The sequence below is a fragment of the Sabethes cyaneus genome, chromosome 1 (genome assembly GCF_943734655.1).
Source record: "Sabethes cyaneus chromosome 1, idSabCyanKW18_F2, whole genome shotgun sequence".
In the NCBI taxonomy this organism is placed as follows: domain Eukaryota; kingdom Metazoa; phylum Arthropoda; class Insecta; order Diptera; family Culicidae; genus Sabethes; species Sabethes cyaneus.
In genome coordinates, this window is record NC_071353.1 from 141,860,724 (window position 1) to 141,877,166 (window position 16,443).

At 44.4% G+C, this 16,443-nt stretch overlaps 1 protein-coding gene across 3 annotated transcripts in view; it reads right to left on the reverse strand.

The window, feature by feature from the left end:
* LOC128745363 (probable serine/threonine-protein kinase tsuA) overlaps nucleotides 1-16,443 on the reverse strand; it is a 29,599-nt gene that overhangs the window by 10,604 nt on the left and 2,552 nt on the right. For all 3 annotated transcript variants that reach the window (XM_053842437.1, XM_053842430.1, XM_053842422.1), the window contains 2 exons: nucleotides 5,777-6,030; nucleotides 4,858-5,195 (listed from right to left, as the gene is read on the reverse strand). In XM_053842437.1, the coding sequence (XP_053698412.1) occupies nucleotides 4,858-5,195; nucleotides 5,777-6,030 (592 nt within the window). The remainder of the gene's footprint in view (nucleotides 1-4,857; nucleotides 5,196-5,776; nucleotides 6,031-16,443) is intronic.

The following is a 16,443-nucleotide window of genomic DNA, read 5'->3' on the forward strand; positions in this document are numbered from 1 at the left end:
TCCTAAGAAGTTGTGCCTTGATAATGCAAGAGCTCCGCAATAGCAGAGCAGATGCGCTGAACTTTCAGGTTCAGAGTTACAAAAGCGGCAGGTGTCAGATGATACCTTGCCGATATTCTTTAAATGATAAAGAGCGGGGCTGTGTCCTGTTAGGAGTCCCGTGATCGTGCGTAGTTCACTACGAGTTAAATGGAGTAGTTTTTTAGCTACTGCAGGGTTTGGGTAGATAAACTGTTTAGCTTGTCTACAACCCTGTGTTTGATTCCAACGGGATGCTATTTCTAGCTTTTCCCATGTCATCAGTTCGCCTTTCACGGCGGATGTGGAGGTGCCCAGAAACGGTTCAGGACCAATAAATTGCTGAGCTGATCCTTGTCTTGCTAGGTTGTCAGCAAATTCATTGCCCTCGATTCCGCAGTGACCGGGCACCCAAAGTAATAAAACTTTGTTTTGGCGGGAGAGTTCCCTCAATGCTGTGCTGCACTCCCAAACTAATTTGGACACGCATTTGGCGGACTTGAGAGCCAGTAGTGCTGCTTGGCTGTCCGTGAAGATTTTCGCATGCCTGTACTTTCGTTTCAAGCATATTGTCGCACAGATGTATATGGCATATACTTCTGCTTGAAAAACGGTGGGCCACTTTCCTAATGAGATGGTTTCCCTGATGCCGGGTCCGTAGACTCCGGAGCCTGTGCAGGCCCCCATTTTTGAACCATCTGTAAAAAAACAGATAGTTCCAGATGGAAGATCTGGCCCTCCATTATTCCACATTGAGCGATCTGTTCAATCACCTCATATGGAACGTCCATATTGGGCCTGGCTTCCATGCAGTCAGAGACTGAAGTTACTAAGGGTGTCAGATTGAATTCCCGAAGTATGCGAAGATGACCGATTTGGTCACCTTCGAGTATGGTTTTACTCCTTTGCAACCGTAGTGCGCCGAGCTCTGCTTCCTTCTTCACATGAAGATGCAAAGGCAGTAAGCATAGCATTGCCTCCATGGCTGCAGTAGGTGTTGTACGCATGGCACTGGTAACTGTAAGACAGGCCAGGCGCTGAACTTTGTTTAGTTTGGCTTGGGCTGTCACCTCATTCACCTTTGGCCACCATACGACTGCAGCATAGGTTATTCTAGGCCGTGCAATCGTAGTATATGACCAGAAGGCTAATTGAGGTTTCAATCCCCAGGTTTTGCCAAACAGTGACCTGCATGCCCAGATAGCCGAAGTTGCTTTCTTAACAGCATAATCTAGGTGGGCAGCCCAGTTCAGTTTTTTATCGAGAATTATTCCGAGGTGTTTGACTTCATTACTGAAGCCCAGTCTGACACCATTCAGTATAGGCGGAGTAATGGTATGTTTCCTTCGCCTAGTGAATGGTATAACGACTGTTTTGGTGGGATTTACATTAAGTCCCTCTTGTGAGCACCATAACATGGTGGTGTTTAGAGCTCCTTGCAAGCGACTTGACAGTACTGCGTCAAACTTTCCTCTGACGATAAGTACAACGTCGTCGGCGTAAGCAATGGTCTCATAACCAAGCTGTGACAGCTTGTGAAGGAGTGCGTCGGCCACCAGTGACCAGAGCAGGGGGGAGAGAACTCCTCCCTGTGGACATCCTTTGATCACCGAAATCGTGACCGACGTATCTCCCAATGATGCTGTAATTTGTCTGCTCGAGTTTGATTTCTTAGTTCAAATGATGTCCTGGAGTGGTACGAGGCCAACGGGGTTACCTTCGTACACGGACCCCCCAACGCACCGGAACTAAGAATGAAATGACAAATACTGGCCTATTATGAAGCAGGCACTACGGAAGCATCCTGAGGAGGTCAAATCTGAGGGAGACATGAAGAAAAAGTAGGTTTTTCCGTACAGAAGAAACTGCAGCGAGATGTTGCACAAAACTTTTTGAGTAGAGTTAAGCGTAAGCTGCGAGCATACGGTTATGGTATTGAAGTTTAATCAAAAAATATGCCAAAAGCTTAATATTGGGTTACATTATATTGTCTAAAAGTTTGAGCCTAAAAGGATCGGACAATTAGGTAATTTTCCACAACGTTTCTTCCGTGATGCAATTTCATGTAGGACACCCTGTAGGCAACCATTTAAACACACGACTTTATTTCAAATGTTATATTATTAAAAGTAATATTTTTGATAGTGTAATCCACTGTCGGAGAGCGAAATAAGGCGCTATATCCTTGGCCAACTGCAGCCTAGCTTGTAATCTAAATACCGTTAGTTCATCCCCGAGGATTCGGAGTATCATTTAATCTTTATTAGGAATGGGAATGGGAAGCGTTTGGTACGAGAGGTCTACGCTTTCTTCCTTTGTCTTGATTTCAAGGGGTTGAAGGGAATTTGGTATTATTTCTGGTTCCTTTAGATTCCTTGGAATTCTTTCTGCTGTACATGCTGCGCAGTTGACCTGGTCGTTGACAAGAAAAGTGATTGATTCAAGTGATCGTCACTTTCACTCCTACACAAGTACACCTTGAGGTCACCAAATCGGACAGAACCACAGATCGAACATGTTTTGATCAACTGCCAACACTTCATAGACGTCTGATCCTATTGAAACGCTAACGCGCGGCTGCAATAGCCTACTGTCACTGAAACTGAACGGATCCCGCAAAGGCTTTAGGCCGTGAGCCGAAATGTGTCGGGCTAAACTGCACTTCGATGAATACCTAAACGACGCCCAGGCAGAGATCCCTGGGGAAAGCGATTTCGACAATGCCACAAAACAGGAAAGAGGTGCCAACCTCAACGATAGGCGAAGTTAAGGAGGCCATCATGCAGCTAAAGAATGATAAATCTACCGGCCATCGGAGCTGAGCTTATTAGAATTGGACCAGAAAAGTTCACCATTTATCTGCACCGGATAATTGATAGAATTTGGGATGCAGAACAGTTACCGGAGAGTGGAAAGAAGGGCGTCAAGTTGGACTGTAAGAACAATCGTGGGATTACCGGTTTCAATGCAGCCTACAAAGTACTGTCCAATTCATTTTCCGTCATTTATCACCAACTGCGAACAGATTTGCGGGAACTTTTCAAACCGGCTTCGTTGAAGGACGATCAACAGCGGATCAAATATTTACACTGCGGCAGAACCTCCAAACTCACAGATTTCATCAGTCACAGATCACCTTCCATCCCTGAAGGTTAATATTTAAAAATGAATTGTTTTCATTTTAAATTCATAGATTTGTGACAGAATGATTAAAATATCTTTCGAACTGGACGACAAATGATCGAGTTATTAACTCTTAATACCTATCTTGGTCGAATCTTGGTCAATAGACTAGTAAATCTTCTTTAGCATGGGTATTCTTAATTTTTTCCTTTCAAGCTCAGCTCTGTATAATATTTAAAATCTGGCAATTCAACAGTTTTTCCATTGTATTATTCACCAAGGTATAGCTGAAAGACTAATTTGTAAATCAAGATCATTACTATCGATGCAACTGTAGCAACCACTTTACCACTGTAGCGAACAACCACTTTAAGTTGCACTAAGGTGCACAATATGCATTCCAAATCATATAATTTAAGTTACGGACTTCGCCAGGCCGAGCCTCATATAAATACGGTATCCAACGTTTGATTTCTATCGCTAATCGCCGTCTGTACGAAGGACAGAGTGCCAAAATCGTTGCTTTTGTGCGTTACTCCTGTTGTGCAGGCAACAATTTTGTAAACTACCAGCTATTTACCCAAGGCCGAGTACATCGACGACATGCCACGGTGTGCACGGTTCTTATCCTGTTTAATCAATCTTTGCCACTCAACAAGCTAAACTTAATCCATCCAGAAGTGAACGGAAAAAGAATTAGCATTGCGGCGCCACTCGCCAATTAGCACTTACCGTTTGGTTGCTTTGTCGAGTAGTCTGACCATCACCAAATCACTTAAAAGAGCTTTCAAATCACTTCAACAGTTGCAAACTCGGTTAAGACAACTCACGTCACTCTGTCAGATCGATTGCTCAACAATTTATGATTACATGCATTAGCAGTGAATCATACTCGTTCGTCGATCACACACAATAAACTGGTAGTTAGTTCACTAAAGTATTTCCCTGCAGCTTGCCGCTTGTTTGCCCTGGCTTGTTCATCTGTTATGCACGCACGTACCAATCAAAAGCGCGGATTATACCTATCAACTTCGAGTCAGGTGTGTTGTTGCATTTTCTATTTTTCCTAAATACCGCGCGCAATGATTAATCGCCGAACGCCGTATGTTTCCAAGCGAAAAACACTTCTGTTCACTTGCGTTACCACAATGGCAATAATCGAAACCGAGCTCAGCTCGCTGCCGAGCCCGCCACCAAGCGCGCCTTGTAGCTTTGCCTGGCGCTATATGTTCCTCAAAGGAAAACTCAAATAATACATGAATCAATTTTTCCGAGTTCATTTACACACACGCTTCGCGCTCACATCACCATGGATGGACGGACGGACGGACGGACGGACGGACAGGTATGTACCTACTACATACAGCAGCAAAAGGTGCACTCGCGTAAGCTGCATAATCGGCAATTTCCATCTCTGTGTGAATGATTTCGCACTGAGAGACATCCGTTATTTTTTATGGATGGATCTTAGACGGAGATCATCAAAAAGACAGTGATAGCCGCTGCTGCGTGGCCAGTCCCAGCGCTATTTGGGCCATTGTTAATGAGATCTTGCTTGAGAGGAGTTGGAATTGTGTGCGCAACCGTGGCTGCTGGTTTTTTTTTCGGGGGGAAACGAAATAGTGTCACCTTAAGCCGCTTTCTTTTCGTTAGTTTTCCTCCGATTGCCGGTGGCTGTGAATGGGAAAATCAACTTTCACAAGATTCTTTACTTACACACGTTGCGAGCTGAGCAGATCGTGGAATGACGAGTTGGAATTCTGATGCTGCAGCGCAATCTTTCGCCCGTAAAGCTGACCGATGGGTGGTGGTGGTGGCGTTTGCTGGTGACTTTGGTTCGGGTGATGGTTGATTCGGGGCGGCAAACTGGCAAACTCACTACCGTCGTTGACGGTTGACAGAATATTAGCACCGAAGCGATGGTACTGATGGGGCAGAAGCTGCTGCGGGATGATGTTCGGCACAGGTGACTGTTGCTGTTGCTGCTGCTGCTGCTGAATGGGCGAGAAAAGACCCGATGTGGAGGAGGACATGTGCAGCGGGTCGGCGTAGCTCTGTGGATGATTCGAAAAAAAAAAAATATTATAATGCGACCGATTTTCGATCAGCGCGGACAAAACAAACGAATACGAACGAGTGGGTAAGCAGCTTTCGGGTGGGTGGATTTCTTATTGACACTCTGACTGACTGAGGTCAGCCGAATTTATGGCACAAAAAAATTGCGACTCGCGATAACGTTGCTTCAAACTACGTTTTTTGAATTAAATGAGTCCGTGATGAGAATGTCGTGGCTATTTCTTTTTTTTTGAATAAGGATTTTGATCCAAAAGTCACAAAAATTGAGTGCCTCACTGAAAGAGGTCAGACACCCGTAAAGTCGAAAACCAAAAGTTTTATATAATTTAAAGAACAAGCAACTCTCGAAGTATGTAGTTCAATTGTACCATCAACACCAAACAAACCATCAAACAAATTACAAGTACATCGAACACGCGTAACACGCATAGTGAATGCTAATACTTGTCTTGAGTGTGACTAGAAAACCAAAATACATGACTAACCACCAACCAACTAACCAGGGGCATTACCCCACTTACTATCGGACACAAATCACTTGGGATTGATTTGGACTTACCAAATTGGGTGGCAGCGAGAGCGGCTCCGCAAAGCTTCCTCCCTTTAGCAGCGTTGGACTGTCCAGCTGATCGGATGATGGATCCTGACCACCGGAACCGCCGCTGCTCTCCAAACCGCGTATGGCATTGGCCAACCAGACATCCAAATGTTTCGATGGATTGAACATCGGCTGCTGCTGTTGCTGCTGCTGCTGGTCCAGCAGGTTGTGGGAGTGCTTCTTCGGTGACTTCCTTTGGCGATTTAGGTTATTCTCTGCTGAGTTTAACACCGATTGTTGTCCCGTGAATTCCGTGGAGAATGAAAAAAAAATGGAATGGAAAAAAATAAACATCATTAATTATTCAACAGGCTCTGGCTGTCTGTCCGTCCGCTGGCGGTTCTCTTTGTCGTACAGAAACAACTTTAAGCGAGGGACTATATTGTACTGTCATGTATTAGTGTATCTTTATCGGAACACCACTAAGACGTCAATATGTACGATTTCCCCTCGTAAGCTTTTTTTTACGTACAAGGACAATCGACGCGCTGCGGATTTTTATTTGCACAGAAGATAGGTTGATTCACGCAAATGTAATAAATATATCTCTTTTGGACGTGCTGCTCGCTCTGATTCTCCGCCAGCACCAGCACCAGCACTCTGGCCGGGGCCTGCTTGGAATGCATCGGCTGAACTCGACCGACAGCCCGACGTATCAAAGAGTTAAACAGGCGGCGCGCCGCTTGCCAGTCGACGGGCCGTGCGCGCAAAACAAACGGGCTTAGATTTAACATTTATAACCGAAATGTTATTATTTGCATTTTGGTATCTATTTCGTCACGTTCATTAAATCAAAACTCGTGTTGTTTCAGTGCGTGGTTTACTAGTCGAACCGGGCCGGTCTCAAGCGAAAAAAGATAGGCGGCATAGCGTATACCCATAGTGGAACTTGAGATAAGGTTGCTGGTCTTGTATTACGCTTCGAACGCAGAAGGAGCTCATTTTAGATATGCAATGATATGCGTTTATCAACTGGGATAAAATGTACCTGTTCATATTAATTTTATCTTTACACATGAACAAAGGTTATTATACTTTCGAATTGTGATAGACGGCACAGTGTGTGTTAATTAAGCAGACTTTTTTTTAATTCCGCATCAACTGATGTTAATTAAAATAAAAGTAGAACACAAAAATATTCGGATACACTCAAGTACTTTTTTTACGCGGTTTAGTTTTTTGAGTATTAAGAACGGGGTAACTTAGAGACCATTCATTTATTTCTCAATACATTTGGGAGTAGCTCGACATTCATCACGTAGATTGTAAATAGTTCCTTAGCTGCACCGTTTTCGAGTAATCGAAAAAAACAAACCGTGTAAAAAAGACTTGAGTGTACGGCACTCCTTTTGATAAATTCCATGGTTCATAGTTCTAGTGGTTACAAAAGCGTCCGCAGGAAGTTTTTCGGAAAGTTTTACAACTTTATGCAGTCCTCCAGTGAAACAGTATCGATTGAGGTATAAAATTCTTGTCCAGGATTTTTTTTCGAAACCCGTAAGACAGTTTTACATAACTTCTCGTTGTCTCGTTGGCTGGTAAACGGCTGGGTAATGCGTACCATCGGTGCCTTGCGCACTGAGCCCACAGTAGTCCACAACCTCTTATCCAGCAACTCTTACCCCTACCTACCTCCTCATGGTTCCAGCCGGGATACGAGCATCCCGGTGGAAACCAAGGTCGTATGCTTACAGGGGAGGAGGGCTCCTACGAGCTACGTTGACCTTCCGGCGATACTGTGGGGTTGGTTGCGGGCTTTGCAAGCCTGAACCACTAAAAAAATCAAAGCAATGGACTCCGTAAGTAATAATAACTCTAATCGGAACAGTCGGCAAAGACCCAGACGACGAAAACGGACTAACGATTGGAAATTAGGAACATGGAACTGTCGGTCTTTAAATTTCCTCCGAAGTACTACTTTCTGAAGAAGTGAAGAACCGCAAGTTCGACATCGTAGCGCTGCAGGAGGTATGCTGGAAAGGAACGATGGTACGTACGTATAGAGATGATCATGCAATCTACATACACACGAGCTGGGCACAGCTTTTATAGTGATGGGCGAGATGCAAAACCGGGTGATCGGGTGGTGGCCGATCAACCCCCAAATGTGCAAATTAAAAATCTTCCGATTTTTTAATATTAGCATAATTAACGTGCACAGCCCTCACCTCGGAAGTACCGATGATGACAAAAACGACTTTTACGCGTAGTTGGAACGTGAATACGACTGCTGCCCAAGACATGATGTCAAAATTATCATCGGGGACTGTAATGCTCAGGTTGGTCAGGAGGAGGAATACAAACCGGTAATTGGATGGTTCAGCGCACACCCGCAAACGAACGAAAACGGCCTAAGATGACTTCGCCGCCTCCAAGAACATGACCATACGTAGTACCTTCTTTCAGCATAACCTGTACCATCGGTACACCTGGAGATCACCCAACCAGACGGAATCACAACCGGATCACTACCTAGTGATGGTAAGGATACGTCAAAAACTATCTGTTGTGAACAACATACGATGCTGGCGCCCGCCACGGTATAATCTAGCGCAACTGAAGCAACCGGAGGTCGCCGAAAACTACGCGTTATCTCTCGAAACCGCGCTACCGGAAGAGGGTGAGCTGGATGAAGCCCCTCTTGAGGACTGTCTTGAGACTTTCTTGAGGTATCTTGACTGACGACCGTGCGGTGATGGAAAGGTGGAAGCAGCACTACGATGCACATCTAAATGGCGTGCAGGCGGAAGACCATGATAGCGGAGGAAATGACCACATTGATGTAACAAGCAACGAAGATGTGCCACCCCCATCGATAAGGGAAGTTAAAGAAGCCATCCAGCGGCTGAAGAACAACAAAGCAGCGAGAACTTATTAAAATGGGCCCGGACAAGTTGATCGGCTGTCTGCATCAACTGATTGTCAAGATTTGGGATACAAAACGACTACCGGAGGAGTGGAAAGTCGGGGTTATCTACCCTATCTACAAGAAAGGCGATAAGCTGGATTGTGAGAACTATCGAGCAATCACTATCCTGAATGCCAATCGCCAATAGCCAATAGATTTGTGGGAAGTTCCCAGGCCGGCTTCATGGAGGGTCGGTCTACAACGGACCAAATCTTCACCCTGTGGCAGATCCTCCAGAAGTGCCGCGAATTCCGAGTCCCCACGCACCACCTGTTCATCGATTTCAAAGCCGCATATGATAGCGTAAACCGACAAGAGCTATGGAAAATTTTAGACGAAAACGGCTTTCCGGGTAAGCTTACTAAACTTATGATGGCTACGATGGATGGGATCCAGTGCTGTGTGAGAATCTCGGGTGAATTGTCGGACCCATTCGACTCTCGCAGGGGACTTCGACAAGGAGATGTTTTTTCCTGCCTGCTATTCAACATTGCGCTTGAAGATGTTATAAGACGAGCGGCGATCGAAATGCGGGGCACGTTTTTCAATAAATCCAGTTAATTTATTTGCTTTGCTGACGATGTGGATGCTGTCTGCAGAACATTTGAGGCAGTGGAAGATCAGTACACCAGACTAAAACGCGAAGCAGAGAAGATTGGATTGAAGATAAATACGTCTAAAACGAAGTATATGGTGGAGGGCGGGACCGAGCACGACAGGGCCCGCTTAGGCAGTGCCGTGGTAATCGACGGGGATGAGTTCGAGGTAGTCGACGGTATACCTTGGCTCACTGGCAACAGAGGACAACAATACCAGTCGTGAGATTAAAAGGTCTATTATCAGCGGAAGTCGGGCCTACTACGGACTCCACAAACATTTGCGGTTGAACAATCTGAGCCCCCGCACAAAGTTCATACTGTACAAAACGCTAATTAGACCGGTTGTTCTCTACGGGCACGAAAGGTGGACACTGCTAGAAGACGACCTGCGAGAACTCGGAGTTTTCGAACGGCGGGTGCTAAGAACCATCTTTAGCGGAGTGCAAGAGAACGGTGTATGGAGGCGAAGAATGAACCACGAGCTCGCGCGTCTCTACGGCGAACCAAGTATTCAGAAAGTGGTTAAAGCTGGACGGATACGTTGGGCAGGACATGTTGCTAGAATGCCGGACAACTATCCTGGAGACCAGCTATGGACCGAAATAGATGGAGAAATTATACTGCGCAGGCCTTGTCGTAAGACGTTAGGCCAATTAAGCCAACTTCTCATTGTAGAGTTAAGTCTTCCACACAATTGTGAAGAACGTGCTGCTCGAGCCACAAATGCTGATAGGTGAAGGGTGAAAACATGTCAATCGGTAACGGTATGTAATTCAAAAGTTCATAGCTTTTAAACCAAGCGTCGTAAAACATATATTTTAAATGCAAATACTAGAAAATTGTCTAAGCAATCCAGAAATACATCAGTTGGAAAAATTTTCTCACAAAATTTTCCACAATGCGGAAAAATTCTAAAGAAAAGTAGGAAAAAAATAGATTCTAATGCTTGGAAAACTTTAAAAATTCGGTTTGAAAAATGAGTTACATGCGTGAAAGTAATTCAGATTCAATTCACTTTGGCTCGATAAGACCACCGTGACCTTGACTGTAGCCTTGAAACGGTCAAAACATGAATCTTAAGTTGCCTGAATGTGCCGGTATTTGGAACCACTTACGAACAGCGCCGTAGCGTGCAGTTGGTCAGACTGGCGCCTGTCAAGGGCGCTTGCTTTAGGGGGCGCCAAAAGCGGCCTTATCCTCAGTGTTTCGGAAAGATACTTGCACCTGACTAGCAAGTTACACCGATATTCGATAGACAACAAAAGTAGGCAGTACGGACTGCTATCGAAGAAAACTATTGCTACGTTTAATGGTCTTTACTTAACTAACTTTATTATAATGTTTGACATAATTCGGATGAATTTGAGTGTGTATTGAATGCGAGAGTCAGATCTGTGTATTGAATTACAATGCGAGAGTGAGTACTGGCAGATAAGGTGGATTAGGATGATAATAAGGATTAGGACGCTCAATAAGGCACTCTCAAGTGTAGCGAAGTACTAAATATAGGGAGTTGTACGAATCGTGTATGAGTCTAATTCTAAAAAATAATAAACTACGAAGGAACATTGATTTGAGAAACGAGGGGGTGCCAGATCGGGTCTTCGCCATGGCCGCAACACAGTGTCACGCTACGGCTTTGGAACCAGGTCTAGAATCTGGGTTTAAAATCTGATCCAAAATCTGGTAAAAATGTGGTGCAAAACATGGTTCACAAACTAGTCCAAATCCTTTTTAAAGCATAAGCATAAGCATAGGATACCACCCGTGTGCTGCTACTCAGTTATTGACCAGGACCGATGAAAATTGCAAAATGATGGCAGGAAAAAGCATACTTGGGACAGCACGCTATTCCTCATTATACAACCTTATCATTATACAACCCTGCATGCTGATCAATACCGATGCCGGTCACGTCCGAATGCGGGTCCTGGTGGGATGGGAAGGAATGTTAGCCCAATATTTGTTGCTACTAAAGACCAGGGAATCCTCTGCATCTTTACAAGTATTTCGGGAAAGGAATTGTTGTTAGTAGATGGGGGGAGCTAGATAGATAATGTAAGTATGTAAGCACCAGTTATATGAAACTAACCTGGATATTCGAAAACTTTCTTGTAAAGCCAGTAATTACGAAAATTAAGATATAAAAAATACCTTTTCCACAAATTTAATATAATGCCAATGGTACTCATATACAACCATAATTTAATTTATATCGAAAAATATTATGCACATGCGAGATTTACGGCTCGAAAACTACGTGACAACCTGAACTTATTATACCTGAAAATAAAAATCAGGGATAATGAAACGAGCCATTATAGTCCCTAAGTTTATAAGCATTTCCTCTTACCAACGCTTATATGCAGAGATATGGCGCCCTACACACTTCAATTGGGTGGGTTAATGTCTTGCGGAACAAACTGGGCAGAGAAAGGGTCTGCATACCATTCTTGAACGACTTTGCTGTAATGACAGCTTGCCAAATCTGGCCAAAGCATTACGGGATGGTGGTGGAATCAGTTTTTGGAGACACTTCTTTTGTTACAGTTCCGACGTCATTGTCTTATTTGTAACGAAAACTTTTCTGCCACAGCTGCAAATGCCCGGCCAAATCATAAATTTTCGTACAAATTTGTCGGCCAAATCAAATTTAAATTTGCTTGGAACATCACCCGAGCCGCTGCCAAGTAAAATTTTTGACCTGGCATTTGCCCGAAGTCAGCCTTGACATGAGTTCGGTTTGGCTGTTTGTTAGCTCGATACGACTTGATTCCTTCCCGGAGTCGAATTCTCCTCACGACACTATGAGCAGCACCAAAGTGTCTGGCCAAATCACGGTCCGACAGATTGGAATTCCCCTTGATGGTCTTCAAAATCGTACCACGCAGTTTCCGGTCGACAGTTCCACTCCGATTTAGCTTGAGGCTTCCGAATCGTCGTCCTTATGTTTCCTTACCATTTGATAACGCGCCATACGGTATTTCTGGGCAATTTAAGCTATTTAGCTAGCCTAGATGCAGACCACAATGGATTTTCCATATAACTACACAACACAACACAACTACAATTTTTTCCCTTCTTTCGGCTTCCATGTTATTTGTTTACAAAATATAGTCGTTTTGCGGAATGTCAAAAATACATGGATGAAGCTAACAAACACCGACACGTAGGCATAAGGAACTTCCAAAACCGTGCACCAAGAGCGCCACAATATGAGCAAAAGTTTGTTCAAATTCTAAATGAAGCAACTTTTAATTCAACGGTTCATCCAGCAAATGCATGCCGAGCTTCTTCACGTCGGGCAAATAGTTCTGCTGAATGCTCTTCGTCAAACATACTGGCTCCCGAAAGGAAGGTCCATTATCCGTTTCATCACACATCGATGTTTTAAATGCTTTCGAACCAACCCAACGACAGCCAGTCAACTAATAGGAAACCTTCTAGTGTCGACAGTGATGCCATTGCCCCCATTCGCCATAACCGATGTGGATTACGCCGACCCCCCGGATTAAATAAGGGTCCCGTCGTCCGACGCAAATCAAGACATACTTAAGGCTCAGACACAATGCATACTGATTTTACTACGTTGCGGCAATTTGGCAGTTTTTCCATGGGTTTTCTGTCAAATTTCCGCAACGTAGTAAAATCCGTATGTATTGTGTCTGAGCCTTTAGCCGTCTTCGTTTGCAAGGCAACTAAGGCTGTGCACCTGGAAGTCGGCTCCAATTTGAGCACCGATGCTTTTCTGGCATCCCTACGAAGATGCAATGTTCGCTGTGGAACGATTCATGAATTGCACTCGGACAACGCCACCAACTTCCGAGGTGTGAGTCGTGAATCAATCAGCCTATACCAGCAATTTCAGAATCAGCAGGCTGTGAAAACCATCGAATCCTTTTGTAGCAGCTGTGAAATCGAGAGGCACTTCATCACACCAGACGCACCGGAGTTCAGCGGCCTCTGGAAGGCGACCGCGCTATCCTGTAAAACACCACGCCAAACAACTTAAAAGCCAAGTCACATGGCAGTTATGATCTTTTGGCATGAAATCGACATTACTTCCCGAGTAACAATTTGAGTTTTATTGCACTCTAATTGCGGCTTTTATGACAAATTTTGGTCACCAGAACCGTCAGAACAGTGTGCAATGAAACAGCATTGTTACTTGGGTTGCTTTATGCCACTTCAGCACGGCCTTTGCGTATTGGCATGAAGCCAAATTCTATCAGGAGATCGTAGGACAGTTGAGAGACTTCAGAAGAGGAAGAAGTCGCTCTTGGAGACACTCTTTCAAATACGCCGGTCCATTCATTGTATCTGTGGTCACAAAACAAATGAACAGCATGAACACAGGAACAAATTGCTTGCCAAATCAAGCATTTCTCGGCAAAGTTCGACATCTTCTGTTTTCGGAGGTTCTCTGGAACATCAAACTTATCCTTTGCAGTGAAATACTGATTCTCCGGAAACTGGTTGGAGTCCGCTTTCACGTAGGTGTCGTCGTCCATAAGGCAGCGCTGAGCACGAATTTCGCGACCGTATTCTTTTGGGGCCTTCTGAACCTTGAACGTACGTAATTCAGCTCGAGTTTTGGTCTTCTACACACTTAAAATAAAGTACCGAATTCGGCAAAATTTTGCCGAGATTTGGACAGCCGAGCGTTCGGTAAAATTTTTTATGATGCCAAATATTAGTAACGATCCGTAAACGTCGATTTGCAAAACCGAAATTTTCACCGAACGCTCGGCTGTCCAAATCTCGGCAAATTTTGCCGAGTTTTTTAAGTGTGTACATAAAACTTTTGCTCAGATACAGCTGTTTTTGCTACCTCTAGAACGAAGGAGTTTGGTTTGGAGTTTTTTCTCCACCTTTTGACTCACGATCGACAGTCAAATGTTCTTCGAACCGTTTTATGACACGAGAAAGTATTCTCAGAATTCACAGAATTCGGGATTACCAACTATTTACCGATGGCACGATGTAGAAGATTCGCATTTTCGATGTACTTCTGCAGATTTTTTTCGCAAACGAACTGTTCTTTCGACTCCATTTTTCATATCTTTGCGCACCTGATAAAAAGACTAACACTGTATAAACAATGCACTTTGAACATTTTCCATGCAAGGTTTCAATTAATTTTACCCAAAGGTTCAAAAGTGAGGCAAGCAGGAGTAACAGGTCTTGGAGTTAATATAGCAATATCTATATGGACCAAGTCCGACACGTGTTTAACAAAATCATCCGATTTGAGGATGAACGGCTGGATAATGCGCAATATAGACCCCATAGTGGTCCTTAACTTCTCTTATCCAGCAATTTCTATCCCTGCCTCCTCGTGCCACCAGCCGGAATACGAGCAACCTTAGCGAAGATCGGACAACCAACCCCCGTAGAAACTAAGGTCGTATACTGACAGGGAAAAAGGCATTATAAGATGGCAACCCCATCACGAGACTCGTCAAGCTACCCAAACCCACCTTACTACAAACAGTGTGGATCATCTTTTTAAATTTGGTGAACCTCCTCATTTGTTTAAAAATAGATCAGTTAAAAGTAGTTCGTTTTAGTTGTTTTATTAAGACACTTTGTCAGATGATTTATAACAAACAAACAAAAAGAAACAAATACTTCGCAACAAAGCCGCCCTCCTCGGCTAAATATTCGGCAATTGGACAACCCGCGAGTTGCCAAGAACCACACGCACGTACACTACCTTCCTTTGTAGAGCTAAAGATGCTTCGACCCTCGAAGACGGATGGAGCAGGATACGTTCGGCCGCCAACGAGACCGCAACGGCGGTGCCAGATGAAGAAACCTCGGGCGCATAAAATGATTGGTTTGTCGGGGAACGCGAACAAGCGATAGAGAAGAAAAAAGAGCTTAAAAAACTATCTAACCATTGCCACGAGAGAGAATTTGGCCAAATATCGACGAGCGCGGAATGAGTTGACCACGATCCTGAGGAAGAAAAAGCGCCAAGAGGAGGACATAGATTGTGAAAGGTAGAACAACTATTCCGGGCTAATGAGATGCGTAAGTTCTATGAGAAGTTGAACCAATATCGTAAGGGACACACACCGAAGCCTGATATGTGTAGCGACAAGCGGTGGAAGCAGTTCTTCGATAGGCATCTCAACAATGACGATATAATAGAAAGAAGGAAACAAAACGGAATTTGGAAGAATAATAGAGCCTCTGGAAAAGACCGGCTGCCGGCTGCTAACCCTAGAAAAAATGGCAAAGAATCACAGGATGATTTCGAGCATTTGGGAGCAGAAGAAACTACCGGAGGAGTGAATGGAAGGTGTGGTTTATCCAATCCATAAAAATTGCGATCGGCTGGATTGCTTGGATTACGCTGGTCTATGCCGTCTACAGGGTGCTCTCCCAGATTTTATTTTGTTATCGTCTCTCCCCAATTACAACAGAAGTCCCAGGGCAGTGTCAGGTGAGCTTTATGGGGACCCATGATGCTACGGATCAAATTTTCACCCTCCGACAAATGTCAGAAGTACAACATGCCAACGCATTATATTTTTGTGAATTTCAGGGTAGTATACGATACTGTACGAGAGCCATTTTTGCACAACCTGACGCAGTTGATGAAGCGTACCCCGCAGCGAGTGATGTGCTACGTGCGTGTTTCGGTGGCACTCTCAAGGAATCCTGACGATGTGCAAAATGCAAATCAGACTGGTATGCTCTACGGATTTGAGACTGTAACTTAGGCTTACAGAAGACATACGTGGCACATATTTGAACGAAAAGTGTTGCGGACTACGTTTTTGCCGGAGTGCAAACGGAAAGCGAAGAGTGGCGCAGGCGCAGGCACTACTTGGAAAGATTCCTAGCGTATATCTGGCTAAAGTTGGGAGATTACGGTAGGCTGATCACGTAACAAGGATGCCGGACGACTGTGCAGTGAAATGCGTTCTCTTCAAGAATCCCACCGGTACCAGGAATAGAGAGACCCAATGTCCTAGATGTGTGTCGAGACACTCGACGAATTGTCGATGAGTAGCCACGACCGAGAAATATTTAATACAGCAAGAGCCACCCCGGCTCTTTTCTCCTCTTATGAACTCCGTTTGCACCGAACTGAATGGAACAATCAAGTG